Source organism: Loxodonta africana, chromosome 3 (genome assembly GCF_030014295.1).
Source record: "Loxodonta africana isolate mLoxAfr1 chromosome 3, mLoxAfr1.hap2, whole genome shotgun sequence".
Lineage (NCBI taxonomy): Eukaryota > Metazoa > Chordata > Mammalia > Proboscidea > Elephantidae > Loxodonta > Loxodonta africana.
This window is the reverse complement of record NC_087344.1, coordinates 99,381,100-99,401,697: the sequence shown is the minus strand read 5'-3', so window position 1 is coordinate 99,401,697 and position 20,598 is coordinate 99,381,100. Positions and strand designations below refer to the sequence as shown.

The window sequence follows — 20,598 nt, the reverse complement described above, 5'->3', positions numbered from 1 at the left end:
CTGTGCTTGAGGTGAATTGGCCGGGAATCAAACCTGGTCTCCTGCATGGAAGGTGAGAATTCTACCTCCGAACCACAACTGCCCTCAGGATATAGATAGAAGGCTATTATAGGAGTATAAGCAAGCAAAGTGGTAGCCTGGGGAGTGAACATGGAGTCAAGGTGATAGAACGAAAGAAATTCAGGAAGTAAAATCAGCAATTCTTGCTGATGGATTGGATGAAGGCAGAGTGAGGGGAAAGGATGCATGAAGGACATCTGGGTTTCTTGCTTGTGTAACTGGATGAAGATGGGTGCCTTTCAACTGGGCTCCCTGATTCTAGTGTTAAACCTACTGGGAGAGTGGGTGCCGTGTGGTAGACATTGGAAGGAAGAAAATGGGAGAAACAGAAGGCTGAGACATCCTTTACCTTTGTGGAGCTGCCACAGTTATCCCCTCACTGAGCAGCTGGATTGATTTTGGTACAATGCTGTCTGACCAGCTGCTGCATTATTTTCTTCCTGCTGTATACATACACCCTCTGAAATCCAACACTGACCTGTCCCTTTAGAGAAGATACATTCCACAGTGAATAGTAGCCAAACTTCCCTGGTAAAATTCCCAGCAGGCAGTTCCAATCCATCACTGTGAAGTGTCCCATGGCAAAGGACAGAGTTCTGGAGGGTTGGGCTCAGGAGATTGTGGGCTTGGGAGGGTAGGGGAGTTCAGGGTGTAGTCAAGGTGTAGAAGCCTGAGGACTAACACCATCTGTGTAGGTGTGTTGTGTGACTGAAGCCTTGCCTGAGTCTTTGCTGCCTTCTCTAGGGGACCATGATCCTGACTAATCTGACTGCACTGCACAGGGACCCTGCAGAATGGGCCACCCCCGAAACATTCAATCCGGAGCATTTTCTGGAGAATGGACAGTTTAAGAAAAGGGAAGACTTTCTGCCTTTCTCAATAGGTGAGTTGTAATAAATAATGTGAAGATCCAAAGTCCCCTTTCAGTCTTCCCCGGTCTCCTCCCACTAGTCTTTTGCTTTAGCTGCAATGTCTCCAGATGGCCTTGCCCAGTGTGATTCCATCCTGCCCTTGGTTACAGCCCCAGGATTCCAGGGCTGGGCATTGCTTTAAACTGCCCCTTACCTGCAGAGTCTTCCTTTGCCTCTGATGGAGATTTCAATCTCACTTTGTTCTGCTCCCTCGAGTACTAGGGATAGAGAAACCTAGACCCTGCTTCTTGCTCAAAAAGAAAGTTGGACATCTGCCATCTTTACAGAGTTTTAAAATGTCCCAAGTTCTTTTTAAGGACTGCCAGCTACATGCAGAAATAGAGTTGATTTATAATGAGGAAAAGGGGAGGGGGCAAAGGCAGGGGTCTACTTACCATCAGAGGTGTCAGGCAGTGACTATGAATGTCATGGACTTAACTAAATCAGGATCTACTCCGTAGACACTCCCTGAAGAGGTTCTTTTGCCTTTTTAAATTTTAATTACCTTTTTGAAATCAAGTGAATACATGCACATGGTACACACACTGAAAGGTACAAAAGAGGTTGCAGTGAAAACCGTCATATTTCCAGGCCAGTTCTGAAAGGGTTTTTTTTTATTATTATTTCTTTTTTGCTTAACTCATAACAATGTAAAATGAACAACAAAAATTCTTAGCATATTCCAGGTATTGAGATAGATATGTCAGGTGCATTATTTCAAGTAATTCCCCAGTGCCTTAGTTCTGTAAGTGCTTGCTGGGAATCTATTATGTGTCAAGCATTCAGCCCTGAGGCTGTAACAGTGAAAAATACAGAAAAAATAAGCCTGCTGCCATAGAACATATAGTCTAGTATAGCCTTATGAAATTCAAATTGCTATCTCCACAAACTGAGGCTTAAAGGGATTAAGGATGGCAACTAAAGTCATAAAATTCACACTTGGCAGTGCCAGGACTTGATGCCAACCATGTTTGTGGAACACCAGAACCTGTGCTGTTTATAGCATATCTCCTAACAATCACCAAATTCCACACAGAATTCATACTAGAGACGGCATGATAGTTTGCTTATCCTTAACTGAAAATAAAATAGACACTGATTTTCTGAAACAGCATTATTTTGCTGATGGCACTAAAGCTCGAAGAGAAAGGTAAGAGCTGGAATTTCAACCCGAGTTGATGGGATTCCAAAGCTCAAGCTTTCCCACTGCGCTGCATTGCCTTAAGTGTATCTGGGCTAATTGTAATTACATCCTCTTTGTCTTTCTTCATCTGCTTCTCTGTCACCTTTGTTCACATTGGACCAGTCACTTCCTAATTATGAAAGCTAATGCTTAGGAATATCTTCCAGTCGTCCTGTCAGCAATAGCTTCAGGTTTTATGTTATGTACAAACTTTCAGCCGTATACTTCAATTATTATAATTATTCTTGTTCCTTGGATCTTGTACCAGATCCATCTGGTGCTGAAATACTAGAAATGTGGCCCTCTGTGTATTCCACAAAAATGCCTTCGCCTAATGCTTGCTGTAACGTTGACTTAAGAGATGTTCATGGCTTTAAGAGGAAGAGGGATTCTTCTAGGCTTACTCTCCTTCATATGGCAGAAGCTTTTCCTTGCAGTTGTTTCATATCTCCTCTGCTAAAAAAATTCTCCCATCTTCCTTAGCTGGATCATTAAAAGCTTGACACACACTGTGTTGCTGGGACTTTGCTGCTGAGAATTGTATCATACCCTCGTAATTATGGATTTCATTTACAAGGAAATTATCTCATTTAATCCTTTCAGTAACCCAGTTATTAATAATTAGAAAGGAAGTGGATTGATATCTCTTTTCCTAATATAAGGAAATTGAGAATAAGAGAGCTTTTTTTTTTTTAAGATCCTATGACCATTGAATTGGCAGAATAGACCTAAGAATCAAGTTCTTATACTTTGAATTTAATGCTGTCTCCAGTACAGCTGGAATGTAATTCACCTTTCCACTTAAAGGCTCCTCTATTTTAAATTTGTAAAGTTCATACCATATGTTTTAGTATGTATATTGCTGCATAACAAAGGGGCCAAAACTCAGTGGCTTCAAACAACAAGCATTCATTATTGCATGCAAGTCTACGGGTCAACTGTGAGGCTCTGCTGATCTTGGTTGGGCTGTCTTACTGGTTTTGGAGCTCACCTGGCTGAAGACTGATCTAGGATGACCTCAGCTGGGACAACGGGGTTCTTTTCCATGTTCTCTCTCATTCTCCAGCAAGCTAGCCTAGATATGTTCACACTGGGGCAGTAAGATCTCCACGTAGAGAATGGAAGCACACAAGGCCTTTTGAGGTCTAGGCTTGAAACTGGCATATTGCACTGCATTCTGTTGGCCTATGCAAGTCATAAGGCCAGCCTCAACTCAAGGCAAGGTGTCTTAGTTTCTTAGTGCTGCTGTAACATAAATACCAATACAGAAATTTATTTTCTCACAATTCTGGGGGCTAGAAGTGTGATTGCAGGGCACTGGCTGTAGGGGAAGTTCTTGCTTTGTCAGCTCTGAGGGAAGATCCTTGGCTAAACTTTGTCTCTGAGATTTCTTGTTTCCTTGGTGATCTTCACTTTAGCATCTGTCATCCCCTGTTTATGCTTGGTTGTTTCTATGTCCACGGTGCTCCTTATAACTCAGAAGTGATTAGGTTTAGGACACACCCTACACTAATACGGCCTCATTAGCATAACAAAGAAAACCCTATTCCCAAAGGGTGTTATATCCACAGGTATTAAAAAAAAACCCAACCCATTGCCATCCAGTCACTTCCAACTCATGGACATTCCACATGTTTCAGAGTAAGACTGCACTCCATAGGCTTTCAATGGCTGTAATCTTACAGAAGTAGATTCTAGGACTTTCTTCTGCAGTGCCACTGGGTGGACTGCAACTGCCAACCTCTCAGATAGTAGCAGAATGCAAACTGTTTGTACCACCCAGGGACCATCTCTACAGGCATGAGGGTTATGATTTCAATACACATTTTAATGGGACACAGTGCAGTCTGTAATGAGGGGGAAATGACTACAGTTTTTGATGAGAGGAGCTACGAAGTCACAGTACAAAGGACGTGGGTACAGGGGTGGGCAAAATTGGAGTCTTTTTTTTACAATTAATTGGTTTCACCAATGTATGACTGAGAAGAATGAAATTCAGAGAAGGCAAATGATTGTCCTGAGGACTCCCATAAAAAAGTATAACAGAATGACGACCAGGTAAGTGAAACAGGAAATAGAAAACTGAAAAATCCAGTGGATTAACAAAATGTCAACACAACTGGCTATAATTTCCAGTGCACTTCCAACATTGGCAGACAGTTGCTTTTCCTCACTCTTGTTCTAGCTTTTTCTAAAGACAGCTTCCCTGCAGGCATGAGGCATTGACAGCTGCTGTTTTGGGTCCCTTCTCTTGGAAAAGATGACCGGGTGTGGGATTACCACATGTGCATAATCAGGGCAGATTACAGAGCTGTTATCACAAATTCAGATTTTCTTTTCCTCATGTAAGTCCTCCCCATTTGATCCAACAAAACCTCAGGCAGCTTCATGAGAGGCAAGATCTGGTTTCTCATTTCTCAAATAAAATTATTAGTTCATAAGAGGAAGGTTAGAAAGATCTTTGCTAAAAACTGAGGTCAGCTCTCTCGTTTTACTAATGAGGTAACTGACTTTGTTGGGTAGTGATAGCCAGTTAGTGGAAGCACCAGGGAGAAGGTCCAAGGTTCCTTGAATCTATACCAAAGGTTTGTAATCAAATAATCCTCATGTTCATGCTTAAAAAAAAAAAAAAAATCAGACCTGCTGTCTCATTGAGATCCTTGCTGAGCTACATAAAATAGAAGAGAGACTATTTCACTTACTTGACGAGCGGTGAAAGTGTAGTGCCCTGAGAATGAATAGTTTACTCATATTCACAGTTGGTTACTGATGGAACCAGTATTTTAATATGTGTTTTGTCACAATATGTGGATTCTTCTAGGTTCTCTTTTGTCACAATATGTGGATTCTTCTAGAAGAATCTTGAGCATTTACAATACATTGATTCAGCACCATTTTAACAAATTTGCTAATCATTCTTTTTGTGATGGGTAAAGAGATAAAGATGATGGGAACAGAGATGAGTTGGATACACACTTGGGAGAAATAAAAAAAGAGTGTAATGATGACATAATTTTGAGCACATTTACAAATAGTTTTGCATATATCATCTAATTTTATTTCCTCAACAGGCCTTTATAGCAGAGGACAAAATAGAGACATACAATAAAGTCGTTCCAAGAATATTTAATTACACAGGAAAATAGAGTAGCAAAAGCAGTGTATAGAATTAACTAAACCCAAACCAAATCCATTGCTGTCGAGTTGGTTCTGACCCATAGTGACCCTACAGGAGAGCAGAACTGTCCCAAAGTGTTTCAAAGGCTGTAATCTTTAGGGGAACAGACTGCCAGGTCTTTCTCTCATGGAGCCTCTGGCTGGTAGTAACAGCCGACCTTTCAGTTAGCAGCCGAGCAATTAACCACTGCACCACCAGGGCTCCTCATAGAAGTAACTACAGAGCATAAAACTAGTTTTGTAAGTGAGACCAGTTTTCTGTAGGCAAAACCTTATAAGGACTATGAGGAAATATTGTCAAAATGTTAACAAAAGTTTTGTCTGGATTATGGGATTACAAACGTCTTTTACAACACCTTTTATTTTCTTCTTTATACTTGTCTTTTTCCGCCTTTTTTTTTTTTATATATAACAGTGAATATGTATTACTAAGAGAGGAAATAAGCTATTAAAAACATCTACCAGAGAGGTGGTGGTAGTGGCTGTCAGGGACTGTTGTAGCACAGGTGGGGTGAGGAGGGAATTCACACAGGGAGGGGCAGTAGGAGTTTAGAGCAGGTGTCGGAGCCTGGGCAAGATGAGGAGGGTCTGCACAGGGTGACCATGGCAGTGATGGGAGATTAGCTATATACTGGGGAGACTGACTTTCTAAGCAAATATGTTAAGTTATGTTAAGTGTAATGGGAGGGAGATGTGGATATGGAAGGGGAGAAAATAGAATGAACTCTGTTGTGTTGGATTGGAATCAGAGGTTACTGATGTGACTCAGGTTTTATATAGATAGATGATGATGATGGTGATGATGGATGGATGGATGAATGGATCATGGATGGATTGATGGATGTAGCTATGGTTGTTCATACATATATTTGTATGTGTGCTCACATTATAAAAAAAATATGCATACATATATATATTCCCCATTTGTGTCCATTGAGACGACCTGGGCATAATAAGACCCTGATATCAGTGAGCACACCTAAAGTCCAGATCTTAGTTTTTAGTTATCGTTATCCACTGGAAGGAACCAGGGCTTTGGAAAAATGACTGCTTACAGAGACTAGGAAAGGAAAATGTAAGATGAGCCTAGAACATTTTATTGTGGGGAAAAATAAGGAAACGACTGGCTTGAATTGGCATCCAGTGACCAAACCTGGAGTATCCTGAGCATCAAAATAAATAGTGATACTATTGAAGAAGAAAAATAAAGTAGGAGGATTCACACCACCTGACCTCAGAACCTACTATACAGCTATGGTAGTCACAACAGCCTGGTACTGGTACAATGACAGATACATTGACCAATGGAACAGAACAGAGAACCCAGATGTAAATCCAGCCACTTATGGTCACTTGATCTTGAACAAGGGCCCAAATCCATCAAATTGGGAAAAGACAGTGTTTTTAAATAAATGGTGCTGGCAAAACCGGATGTCCATCTGCAAAAAAATGAAACGGGACCCATACCTCAAATCATATACAAAAAGTAACTCAAAGTGGATCACAGACCTAAATATAAAGCCAAAAACCATGAAGTTCATAGAAGAAAAAACAGGATCAACACTAGAGGCCCTAATACACAGCATTAACAGGATACAAATCACAATCAACAACACACAAGCTCCAGAGGATAAGCTAGATAACTGGGATCTTCTAAAAATTAAACACTTATGCTCATCAAAGGACTTCACCAAAAGAGTAAAAACACCTACAGACTGGGAAAAAGATATTGGCTATCTTATTACAAATCAGACAAAGGACTAATCTCTAAAATCTACAAGAAAATCCAACACCTCTACAACAAAAAGACAAACAATCCAATTAAAAAATAGGCAAAAGAAATGAACGGACACTTCACTTCACCAAAGAACAGACAAATGAGGAAATACTCACGATCTCTAGCCATCAGAGCAGTGCAGATCAAAACCACAATGAGATACCATCTCACTCCGGCATTACTGGCATGAATCAATAAAACAGAAAATAACAGATGTTGGAGAGGATGCGGGGTGATCCGAACTTTTATGCACTCCTGGTGGGAATGCAAAATGATACAACCTTTTTGGAAAACAATATGGTGCTCCCTTAGAAAGCCAGAAATAGAAATACCATTTGATCCAGCAATCCCACTCCTAGGAATATATCCTAGAGAAATAAGAGTCATCACATAAATAGATATATGTACACCTATGTTCATTGCAACATAGTTCACAATAGCAAAAAGATGGAAACAACCTAGATGCCTATCAACAGATGAATGGATAAACTGTGGTACATACACACAATGGGGTATTATGCAATGCTAAAGAAAAACGAATCTGTGAATATCTAATCACATGGATGCTTCTGGAGGAGATTATGCTGAACGAATAAGTCAGTCACAAAAGGACAAATATTGTATGAGACCACTATTGTAAAAACTCATGAAAATGTTTACATACAAAAAGAAAAAATATTTGATGGTTATGAGGGAAGGTAAGGGTGGGAATGGAAAAACACTTCATAGACAAGTGGTAATTTTGGTGAAGGGTAAGACAGTACACAATACTGGGGAAGCCAGCACAACCTGTACAAGGCAAGGCCACAGTAGCTTCATAGACACATGGACCTGAGGGACCAAATTGCTGGGCTGAGGGCTGTGGGGACCATGGTCTCAGGGAACCTCTAGCTCAATTGGCATACAGGGTTTATAGAGTATGTTCTACATTCTACTTTGGTGAGTAGTGTCTGGGGTCTTAAAAGCCTGTGAGTGACCATCTAGAATATTCCACTGGTCTCAACCCTTCGGGAGCGAGGAAGAATGAAGAAAACCAGACATAAGGGAAAGAATAGTCCAGATAACTAATGGACCACATCTACCGTGGCCTCCACCAGACTGAGTCCAGTAAAACTAGATGGTACCTGGCTACCACCACTGACTGCTCTGACAGGGATCACAACAGAGAGTCCTAGACAGAGCCGGGGAATAATGTAGAACAAAATTCCAACTCAAAAAGAAAGACCAGACTTGCTGGCCTGACAGAGACTGGAGAAACCCTGAGAGTATGACCCCCGGACACCCTCTCAGCTCAGTAATGAGGCCACTCCTGAGGTTCACCCTTCAGCCAAAGATTGAACTGTCCCATGGAAAAAAACAAGACTAAAAGAGGCATGCCAGCCCTGGGGAAGGGACTGGAAGGTAGGAGGGAATAGGACAGGTAGTAATAGGGAACCCAGGGTTGAGAAGGGAGAGTGTTGACATGTCGTGGGGTTGTTAACCAATATCATACAACAATCTGTGCACTATTTGATGAGAAACTAGTTTGTTCTGTAAACCTTCATCTAAAGTTCAATAAGAAAAAAATAAATAGTGATAGTAACAGATTATAACTCTTTGACTAAAAATAAGAATCTTTGAATCCATGCTCTTATAAATAAATAAATACGAATGAGATCAAGGGTTTCCTTATACTAGAATGGCAACTAATAAATGCGGAAGGAATGATGGAATTAGAAAACCACCATCTGGCAACCATCACAGTAATAAGTAATTGGGCCAGAAAACACAAATGGATGCTAAAAATAGTGGAGGAAAGTTCTAGTGAGTAATGTTTTATTTGCAGAGTCTCAAAATATGTATTAATTACAAAAGGGAAAAGAATAATCTTATAAGGGAGAACCTGTGATCAAAGTTATCACCACCTGATAAAATGCAACAAACGGTAAGAACATAACATCACTTTGGTGATATTCCTACCAAAAATACATAACCAACAACCTGAATCTAATCATGAGGAAACGTGAGAGACATTTTACAACATGTCTGTAAAAAGGTGACTATTCAAAGGCATTCAAATATGTGGATCATAATAAAAAATTTTGGATAACATTGCGAAGAATGGGAATTCCAGAACACTTAACTGTGCTCATGGGAAACCTGTAAATAGATCAAGAGGTAGTTATTAGGACAGAACAAGAGGATACTGAGTGGTTTAAAGTCAGGAAAGGTTTGCATCAGGGTTGTATCCTTTCAACGATACCTATTCAGTCTCTATGCTGAGCAAATTGTCCGAGAAGCTGGACTATATAAAGAGGAATGGGGCTTCAGGATTGGAGGAAGGCTAGCAATCTGTTTTGTACAAATGACACAGAGTTGCTTGCTGAAAATGAAGAGGACTTGAAGCACTTAACAATGAAGATCAAAGACCACAGCCTTCAGTATGCATTACACCTCAATATAAACAAAAATCCTCCCTAGACCAATTAGCTACATGATGATAAATGGAGAAAAGATTGAAGTTTTCAAGGATTTCATTTTATTTGGATCCACAATCAACACCCATGGAAGCAGCAGTCAAAAAATCAAAAGACGCATTGCATTGGGCAAATCTGCTGCAAAGGACCTCTTTAAAGCGTTGAAAAGCAAAGATGTCACCTTGAAGACTACGGTGCACCTGACCTAAGCCATGGTATTTTCAATGTCATCATATGTATGTGAAAGCTGGACAATGAACAAGGAAGACCAAAGAAGAATTGATGTCTTTAAATTGTGATCTTGGCAAAGAATATTGAATATACCACAGACTTTTTTTCCAAAAGAACGAACAAATCTGTCTTGGAAGAAGTACAACCAGAATGCACCTTAAAAGCAAGGATGGTGAGACTGAGTCTTACATACTTCGGACATATTGTCAGGAGGGATCAGTCCCTGGAGAAGGACATTGTGCTTAATAAAGTACAGGATCAGCGGAAAAGAGGAAGATCCCCAAGGAGATGGATTGACACAGTGGCTGCAACAATGGGCTCAAGCGTAACAAGGATTGTGAAGATGGAGCAGGACCGGGCAGTGTTTTGTTCTGTGGTACACAGGCTTGCTATGAGTCAGAACTAACTCGACGGCACCTAACAACAACAATAACAACTGTAAAAGGGAACTCTGGTGGCGCAATGGATAAGCACTTTGCTGCTAACCCAAAGGTTGGCGGTTCAAATCCACCCAGCCACTCCACAGGAGAAAAACATGGAGATCTGCTCCCATAAAGATTACAGCCACGAAAACCCCATGAGGGAGTTCTACTCTGTCACCTGAAGTTACTATGAATCGGAATCAACTTGATGGTACCCAACAACAATCTTCAAAAATGTATAAGTCCCAAAAAACACAAAATAATAAATGTTGGAGAGGCTACAGAGAGATTGGAACTCTTATACACTGCTGGTGGGAATGTAAAATGGTACAACCACTTTGGAAATCTATCTGGCGTTTTCTTAAAAAGTTAGAAATAGAACTACCATACAACCCAGAAATCCCGCTCCTCGGAGTATGCCCTAGAGAAATAAGAGCCTTTACACGAACAGATATATGCACACCCATGTTTATTGCAGCTCTGTTTACAATAGCAAAAAGATGGAAGCAACCAAGGTGTCCATCAACGGATGAATGGTTAAATAAATTATGGTATATTCGCACAATGGAATACTACGCATCGATAAAGAACAGTGACGAATCAGTGAAACATTTCATAACATGGAGGAACCTGGAAGGCATTATGCTGAGTGAAATTAGTCAGAGGCAAAAGGTCAAATATTGTATAAGACCACTATTATAAGATCTTGAGAAATAGTATAAACTGAGAAGAACACATTCTTTTGTGGTTACAAGAGGGGGGAGGGAGGGAGGGTGGGAGAGGGTTATTTATTGATTAGTTAGTAGATAAGAACTACTTTAGGTGAAGGGAAGGACAATACTCAATACAGGGAAGGTCAGCTCAACTGGGCTGGACCAAAAGCAAAGAAGTTTCTGGGATAAAATGAATGCTTCGAAGGTCAGCGGAGCAAGGGCAGGGGGTTTGGGGACTATGGCTTAAGGGGACTTCTAAGTCAACTGGCAAAATAAATTCTATTATGAAAACATTCTGCATCCCACTTTGAAGTGTGGCGTCTGGGGTCTTAAATGCTAACAAGCGGCCATCTAAGATGCATCAATTGGTCTCAACCCACCTGGATCAAAGGAGAATGAAGAACACCAAGGTCACATGGTAACTATGAGCCCAAGAGACAGAAAGGGCCACATAACCAAGAGACTTATCTCATCCTGAGACCAGAAGAACTAGATGGTGCCCAGCCACAACTGATGACTGCCCTGACAGGGAGCACAACAGAGAACCCCTGAGGGAGCAGGAGAACAGTGGGATGCAGACCCCAAATTCTCATAAAAAGACAAGACTTAATGGTCTGACTGAGACTAGAAGAATCCCGGCGGTCACGGTCCCCAAACCTTCTGTTGGCCCAGGACAGGAACCACTCCTGAAGACAACTCATCAGACATGGAAGGGACTGGACAATGGGTTGGAGAGAAATGCTGATGAAGAGTGAGCTACTTGTATCAGGTGGACACTTGAGACTGTGTTGGCATCTCCTGTCTGGAGGGGAGATGGGAGGGTAGAGAGGGTTAGAAACTGGCAAAAGGGTCACGAAAGGAGAGACTGGAAGGAGGGAGCGGGCTGACTCATTGGAGAGTAAATGGGAGTATGTTGTAAGGTGTATATAAGCTTATATGTGACAGACTGACTTGATTTGTAAACTTTCACTTAAAGCACAATAAAAATTATTTTTAAAAAATGTGTAAGTCATGAAAGTTAAGGGGAAACTGAAGAATTATTCTAGACTGAAGAAGATTAAAGAGACATAACAGCTAAATGCAATGTGTGATTCTGAACTGGATCCTTCTGTAATAAAGGATTGTTATTAGGACAGATGGCAAATCTTGCATGGGATCTGAGGAAAAGATGGTGGTAATGCATCAATATTAATTTTCTGACTTCGATGGCATGTTGTGGTTATGTTAGAGAATGCCTTGTTTGTAGGAAATGCACACTAAATATTTCACAGATGACGTAGTCAACTTAATTTCAGATAATTCAGCGGAAACAAGTCCTTTGTATTGTTCTTGCAAATTTTCTGTACATTTGAGAGTATTTCAAAATAAAAGGCACATTATGGAAAGTAAAGAATTGTAATGTACAGGAAGCCATTTAGGTGATGCTACCACCTAAAAAGTTTTATTTAAAAGTAATCTTTTAAATTGCATTCTTCTCTGCATTGAAAATTAAATATACTTTTGATGGAACTATGAGAAACAAGTCAGTCATACTGACTTTCTAGATCAAATTAATGATAAGCTATTTTACACTTAGAATATTTATTATTACCAAAGTGTCATTTTAAAGTAAATATTTTGCTCTATAAATAAGTAAATGATCTGGTCTATTTGGATTCAGCTTCCAGTCTATACAATCTGTAAAATAAAGTTCTCATTGTAAGCACACACACACACACACACATTTTCTCTAAATGCCTAGAGAGATTACTTAATTTACCCCAAATCATATGGCTAGGAAGTGGGAGGAGTGGACTTGCATCCCCACCCTTCTGCTTCCAGTTTTCTACTCTTGTATCAGGAAGTGGGAGGTGGACAGGGTGGTGCCACCTGTGAACTATGGAGAGAAGGATCAACTCCACATTAGAAGCAGAGGCCCTTATTTGGGAAGGACCTCTGAGTGTGAGGACTGCTGTGAGAGTCAGGGAGGCTGTTCCGGTGGAGAGGACCATCCATATCAATAAGGTCCCCAGTAATTAAGAAGAAAACTGTGATATAGGGGAAAGATGCTGTATTCATTTTTTAGGACTGATTTGACAAAGTATCATAAACATAAAAAGTGTGGCACAAAACAAAAAAAAAATTTTCTCACATTTCTGGAAGCCAGAAGTCCGAACTCAGGGTTTAGGCAAGGTTATTTCATTCTGGAGGGCTCTGAGGGAGAGTCTGTTCCATGCTTCTCTCCCAGCTTGTGTTAATTTTCTGTGATCCTTGGCACTTCACTGTCTGTCTCCATCGTCACGTGGCGTTTTTCCTTGTGTGTTTGTCTTATAAGGACACCAGTCATGTTGGATTGAGGGCCCACTTTACTCCAGTATGACCTCATCTTAACTAATTACGTCTGCAATGACCATATTAAAAAAAGAGCTCACATTCTGAGTTTCTGGGGAGGGCATAAATATGGGGGACACTATCCTACCGAGTAGGGATGCTTCACACTTTGGAACTGCTGCTCTGATGGTCACTTGTTTGTATCTTTAAGCGTTTCCTTCAGGGACTGAAAATTTTAATGCAGAATTTTTTATTGTTTTTTGTCTGCTTTTGTTATTGTTGTTAATCTTCGAAAGGCTTTAGGCTAGACATCCACTTTCTAGATCAACCCAGGCCTCCTTGTTCAACACCCTGCACCTTCACTCCTGTGCTTCACCTACCTGATCCTTGAAGGCATTTGAGTTTATGACCTGGACTGACTTTCTGTGCCTCAGCTTACCCAGTGGTTGTCAGACTTAAATGAGTCGCTGTAAATAAAGCCTTGTGATCTAGCAGGTCCTCCTTCTGCTCAGGTTTGAGAGGATGGGGAGAGGATTTCAGCCCCTGCCTGGTACCTCCTCCACCAGGGAAGAGAATTCAATTTTATGTCTTTGCCTTTCAGGAAAGCGGGTTTGCATTGGAGAACAGTTGGCCAGGTCTGAGCTGTTTATTTTCATCACTTCACTTGTACAAAAATTTACCTTCAGGCCCCCAGCCAACGAAAAGTTGAGCCTGAAGTTCAGAATCGGGATCACCATTTCCCCTGTCAGCCACCGCCTCTGTGCTGTTCCCCGAGTGTGATGCTGCTGGGAAAGGAGCAGGAGAAAAAGCCAGAAGAAACATGGAATGTGTTCTGAAGACCCTAGTGCCTGCTCAGAAGTGAGAGAACAGAGCAGAAGTGGCTCTGAGGAAAGATTGCAGGAATTGGACTCAGAGGAAACTGAATCCAGATCCAGCTCTGCCATCCCCTCTGATGTCGCCTCAGGCAGATCATCTACATTCTGAAGGATTTGCCTTTTCACCCAGAAAATGAAAAGGGGATAATGACTCCTCCCCTAAAAAGAGTTGCTGTAAGCATCAAAGGAAGTGATGGATGTAAATAAAGTGGTTTGTAAACCACAAAAGTATGTCAGAAAAGTTATAGCTGTGGTCTGCTTCTCTCTTCCTTAGACATGTGTTAGCTTCTGGCTTGTTGATAAAGCTCAGTTCATTGAGAAGAGTTAGAAGTTGGACCCTGGGCTGACCAAAATGGGTAGCCATAAAGGCTCTACATTCAGTAGCCCTCTATGGCATACACTTTTACCCTCATACACGGAGTCACCATGAGTTGGAATCGACTTAGCAACGGGTTTTGGTTTTTACTGATGTGTGCTTTATCTCATGTAGTCCTCAGAATGACCCTTGGGGAAGCCAGCAATACTTCTTATTCCTGATTTACAGTCAGGGTAAGCACATGTTGCTGACTCAGTTTTTATGGTTTACGTAAGGAAATGCTCCCTTGGCCTTGAACTCAGGCCAAGTAGGGTATGACTACAGTTAACCCAACCTGGGGAACAGGTTTGGGGACTAATTGTGCGTATAGTTCCTGTCTTTAACTCATTGTCATAGTGTCGATTCCAGCTTATAGAAGCCCCATAGGACTAAGTAGAACTGTCCCATAGGGTTTCCGAGGAGCCCTGGTGGCTCAGTGGTTAAAGCACATAGCTGCCAACCAAAAGGTCTGAACCCATCAACCACCTGCAGGAGAAAGACCTGGCAATCTGCTTCTGTAAAGATTAAAAAATCCTGTGGAGCAGTTCTACTCTGTCTTTTTGGGTTGTTATGAGTCGGAATTGACTCAATGGCAATGGGTATAGTATGGTAATCTTTACAGAAGCAGATTGCAACATCTCTTCCCTGTGGAGCTGGTCAGTTCAAAATGCTGACCTTTGAGTTATCAGCCACAAGCTTAACCACTGCACCACCAGGGATCCTTCTGTCTTTCAGGGTAGCTGAAATCACTCAACCTTGTTCCCTTAAGCCTTCCATCAGGTATTTGTTGTCATGCCATTTCATACTGTGATTTAACTATGGAGTGGGTGTGCATCTTTTCTTGAAACTAGATTGTAAGCTTTGGATAGCAAGTATTACCAGCTTAAACTTACCTAAAGGAGCCCCGGTAGTGCAGTGGTTAAAGCACATGGGTGCTACCCAAAAGGCCAGTGGTTTGAATCTACCCACCCCTCCAGGGGAGAAAACTATGGTAGTCTGCCTCCATAAAGATTTACAGCCTTGGAATCCCTATTGGGAGTTTCTCCTCTGTCCTGTAGGGTTGCTATGGATCAGAAATGACTCGATGGCAACGGGTTTGGTTTTTTGGTTTTAGCCCCTAGTTGAGTGTATCATAGCAGGGAACCAGAAGTTCCAGAATCCCATTCAACCCCTCTGTGTGTGGTCACTGAAGTGAGACAATGGCTATAAGATAGAAGGCCAGGGAGCCCTAATATTCCATGGAGTTTTGACCTTAACCCAAATGCAAACAAACAAACACAAATGAACAGAAAAACCTGGTAAACTGGACTAACCATACACTCAGATGACATATGAGAATGTATTTTTTTCCATGATGATTAGACCTGAGTGATTTAAATAGATCAGGACAACAACAACAACAACAAAAAAGAAAAACCCACATGGCCATGGGACTTCCCTGTTGTTTGCAATTCAGAGAAAAGCCACTTCACCTGACACCATGAGAAATGGACACAGAGAAAAGGAATGACAGCATGTTTAAAGAACAGAAATTTATGGCTTCACAATCCTAGAAGCCAGAAGTCCAAATCAGGGTCTCAGCTGTGCTGATTCCTTGTGGGGACTTTGGGACAGGAACAGTCCCCTGGCACTCCGCTAGCATCTGGTGGCTGCCGGAAATCCTTGGTGTACTTCTGCTTGTAGATGTACCTTCACATGTCATCTGTCTTTCCCCTGTGTGTGAGACTCTGTTTCAGTGTCTGTCCTTCTCTTACAAAATGTCACTCAGAAGGGATTAGGACTAGGACTCACCCTACTCCTGTATGACTTCTTTATGATTTCGACATCGGCAAGGAAAAACCCTATTTCCCCAGACAAGGTCACATTCACAGCACAAATGCAGTGGTTAGGACCTAAACATATCTCTTTGGGAGACACAAGTCAATCCACAATAGTCTACCAATGTGTGGAAGGGGGCTTTGGTCCTTCTTGCCTGGCAGAAGAAAGAATGGGAGGTGAGAGCCTCACCCATGTGTACTTATTCAGCCGCTGGAAAGTTGCACCTCTAGACAACAGCCCAAAGGAGACCCTAGAATAAAACCAGTCAAATCAGGCCTTGAACTTCCTCAACATCTGGGACCTGGACTTCCGTTTCTTTTTTATTCTCAATCAGATCACCCAAGTAGAAGAAAAATTTGCCACCTCTGACTCACTGGGACATTGTTCAAAATAATTTATGTGCTTCACTTTGCTCATCTGTAAAAAGGACTTTATTGAAGTCATCTCTGAGTTCAATTCCTGCTATAAATTTTCTATGATTCTAGACGCCCAGGAACTTGTCCACTACCTGTGGGATAAGTGTAAAACCACTGGGACTTATCTAATGGGTGGAACTGGACCCAGGGTCATGTAGGGTGTGACCACAATTAACCAGAGTCCTGGGGAACAGATGATTGTGAGTAACTGCATTTTCAGGTTGCATAAGATGCCTCTTTTGTCAAAGCACATTTGAAGAGGCTCTTAAAATATGAGCTATTTTCTTGTCCAAGCACTACACAAAGATTTTGTTGGACACACTTTTGTATCTCTCTTGTTCCCCCCATCTATTTTGGAAGCCCCAGGTCCCTTACTCCTTCTTTTTTATCTTCCATCGTATAGTGCCTGGCACATAGTGTACAAGCTCGACATCTTCTGTGGCACCCTAGGGCAGCAGAGATTTTCTAGAAAGGCATGCCAAGGTGTGAATCTTCTCTCCACAACCGTCCTGCAGACACAGGTGCACGCACAGCCAAGGGTACGTGTAAAATAAGGTTGGAAGTCAGGGGCCTTACAAGAAGAAAAATTGTAGGGAGTGCACGATGCCCTGGATTCTTCTGGAAGTATGCTTCCCTGGGGCATAAAATTTACAAGACAGGGAAGCAAAGGCTGGCCAGATGACTAAGTAATGAGAACTGCTTCCTGGCTGAGGAGTGAGAAACACATTGCTCTGCCTCTGGTGTCAAGTTGTTCTTCCTTTGAGCTGACTCAAGCCTGCTGAGCAAGCATTTTAAGTTTCCAAAGTGGAGTGGGGTGGGGTGAAGTGTCCGGGGACATCCCAGGTTTGTCTCCCCTCAACCTCTTTCTGTGATCTCAAGGAAGACATTTCAATCTGCAAGCCCCTGTTTTCCTTTTCTAAAGCATGAGCATCAGAGTAGAAATCTTGCTGTGTGGTGGTGAGGATAAACCCAAAACACGAACTACTACCCTCTGTGTGTAACAGTTGATCACAGGGGACTCTGAAGGGTGCAAGCTGAAAGTAGCCTTATCCTTCCTCCTCCTCCAAACACACTGTGGGCTTCTTGCATGCCTGCCTTCCTCCCTCCCTCTTTCCCTTCCCCTTCCTCCCTCTCTCTTTCCCTTCCCCTTCCTTCCTTCCTCCTTCCCTCCCTATCTCCCTATCTCCCTCCCTCCCTCTCTCACTTCCTTCCTCCCTCCCTCTTTCCATTCTCTCCTCCTTCCTCCCTCCCTCCTTCCCTCCCTCTTTCCCTCCCTCCCTTTCTTCCTCCTTTCCTTCACCCCTGAATTAAATTTTGAGCAGGGCCCATCACTCTTCTGGCCACTCTTAGATAACAAATGTTCCTCTTACTACATTCAGCCCCAGGAAGAGTCATTTTGGTCAGTAGAGTTTGCAGCTCAGTAAGAATACTATCTACCTAACTCCATACTCAGGTGATTTAGCTCTTCCTGCTTAGTTCAGCTTTAAAACTGGAAGCTTGCCTGGCTGGGTGGGTGGGGGAGGGGCACAGCCTCCTCTTCTTTCCACACCATGTGTCCCACTGTCATCTCCTTCCACACACACTCAAGGTTCCTCTTGGCTTGCATGGAAGGAGGGCAGAAAGTGTGCCATCAATGGGGTCCAGTCCCAGGCCTGATCCTTGCTCTCCTAAGGCCTCTTTCACCAGGGCCCTCCATCGGCAGCACCCATGACAGGTACAGAGCTTGCCCTTTAGCTCAGCTCCCATCTGCCAGCTCAGATCCTCTTTAGGCCACATTATCCCTCCAGGCAGTCCTCTTGTTGGAATTTGGGATCACCCCAAGCTCACTGATTTTACAGGCACCACATAGAGTCCCACATCATGCGTGGCAGTTCAGTTCCTTCCCCAGAAAGCCGTCTCTTCTAGGCCTCCACAATTGTCCCTGCACAGCCTCTCGGCTATAGGAGGTTCCAAGCCTCATTTTTACACTCATTCTTGGTACTCCAGAAACTCTTCAAGGCACAGGGAAAACTCTCTTGCCTTGAAGCCTCTCACCTGGTGAGTGGAAACCATGTTCTTCCCCTTCTTCATGTTCGTGGGGCTGGGTGAGTGGGTGGGAGGTAAGGAGGACCCTCCTCACCACAATCTCCCCTAACAACACTTTTAACAACTCACCACAGAAGTCCCCTCTCTCCCTTTACCCTTAATCCTCACATCTTACACCCTCCAGAGAAGTAATGGGTTATAAAACCCATACCAAACTCATAGCCATCGAGTCGGTTCCAACTCATAGTGACCCTACAGGACAGAGCAGACCTGCCCCATAGGGTTTCCATGGCTGTAAATCTTTACTAGAGCAGACCGCCACGTTTTTCTCCTATGGAGTGGCTAGTGCATTCAAATCACCAATCTTTCAGTTAGCAGCTGAGTGCTTAACCACTGCATCAACAGGGCTCCTCAATGGGTTATAAGGGTCCCCAAAATACCTTTCAGATGCCCCCTTGGCAAGTCCCACATAGGATTTCAAATATTTTACTTTAGAACTATGGCGTCAACCAGCGTTTGACATGTATTATCTGACTTGTAGATATTGGGACTCCAGCTGAAACTGAAAGAAACCAATTTTCACATTTTTATTATTTACTATTATAAATACCCAGCGCACGGTAAGACCCTAATAAATGTTATTTTTATGTGATGAAAGAAGGAAAGTTAATGACCCATAGGACACTTGAGGACCTTGTTGTGTGCCACTGTGAAGAGACAGGACAGGACTGTAAATGTAGCAGACCTGGGCTAAAGCTTGACTGAGCTGTGGCATATCTTATGAAGGATTCTTTGCCTTGTTTTGATTTTTACTCTGTCCCGTATGAGCTTGTTTTTCTGTCATTAAGTCCCTGAAAGAAGAATTCAAAATGTATTTGTATTATTCTGATTAGCTTTGGCTGTATGGTAGCATCACATTGTATGGCTAATATGTTAATATTGTCTTATTTGGTAAAATTGCATTGCCTGCTCCAATACCCGCATACTCTTTTGGTGTCTTCAAAAATGTGAAAACCAACCAAACAAACAAACAAAAAACCTTAGGTGTAGTTTCTCCTACTTGGAAAGAATAAATGGTGTGCTTTGGAACCAAGCCTCACGTTAATAGTATTTTCAAGTCAATTCAACAAATATGTACTGAATGTGTACCATATGCCAGATATACAATAATTAATAAGGAGAGGTATGAGGCCATCCTGTCCTAGAGCATATGGTCTAGTGATGATGGAAGTGGGGAATTATAAACATAGAAATAAACGCATGTACAACAGTGGTCCCCACTAGGGAATGGACACGAAAATCCAAAGCAAATTTCCTCAAGTATATACAACAACATAACATTTTTAATCACTGCATTAACAATCTTCAGAAGAGGGATATGTGTTGATATCCCTCCAGGTTGACTCCACACCCGGCCTCATCATTGTCTAGAATCAGTGCAATGCATTATGCCCTGAATTCTTTCCATGTTTCCTTCTTTTGGGGGGGGAGGGGAGAGGAAGGGGTGGAAAGAGTCTTAGAATGTCTTTATTTTTGAAGAATAATTTCACCAGGTATAGAATTATAGATAAATAAGTTTTTATTTATTTATTTTTAGCACTCTGATGATACTATTGTATCTTTTTCTGGTTTATGTTTTTCTGAGTCCACAATAATTCATGTTTTTGTTCCCCTATTCATTATGAGTGTTTTTTTCCTCTGGCTGTTTGTAAGATTTTTTTTTAATCGTTAATTTTCAGAAATTTGATTATAATGTGCCTGGGTATAGGCTTCTGTTTCTTGGATCTGTGGGTTTAATTTGGAAAAATTTTGGCCATTATTTCTTCAAATATTTTTATTGAGCCTGCCCCAACCTCCATATTTCTGGGA

General features: G+C 42.0%; 1 protein-coding gene across 1 annotated transcript in view; it reads left to right on the top strand.

Annotated features, from left to right (window-relative positions):
* LOC135230734 (cytochrome P450 2J2-like) overlaps positions 1-14,343 on the top strand; it is a 41,870-nt gene extending 27,527 nt beyond the window's left edge. Inside the window, exons 8-9 of the mRNA XM_064282050.1 lie at positions 805-943; positions 13,842-14,343. Coding sequence (XP_064138120.1) covers positions 805-943; positions 13,842-14,020 — 318 coding nt within the window. The 3' untranslated portion in view covers positions 14,021-14,343. The remainder of the gene's footprint in view (positions 1-804; positions 944-13,841) is intronic.
* Positions 14,344-20,598: the final 6,255 nt, after the last annotated feature.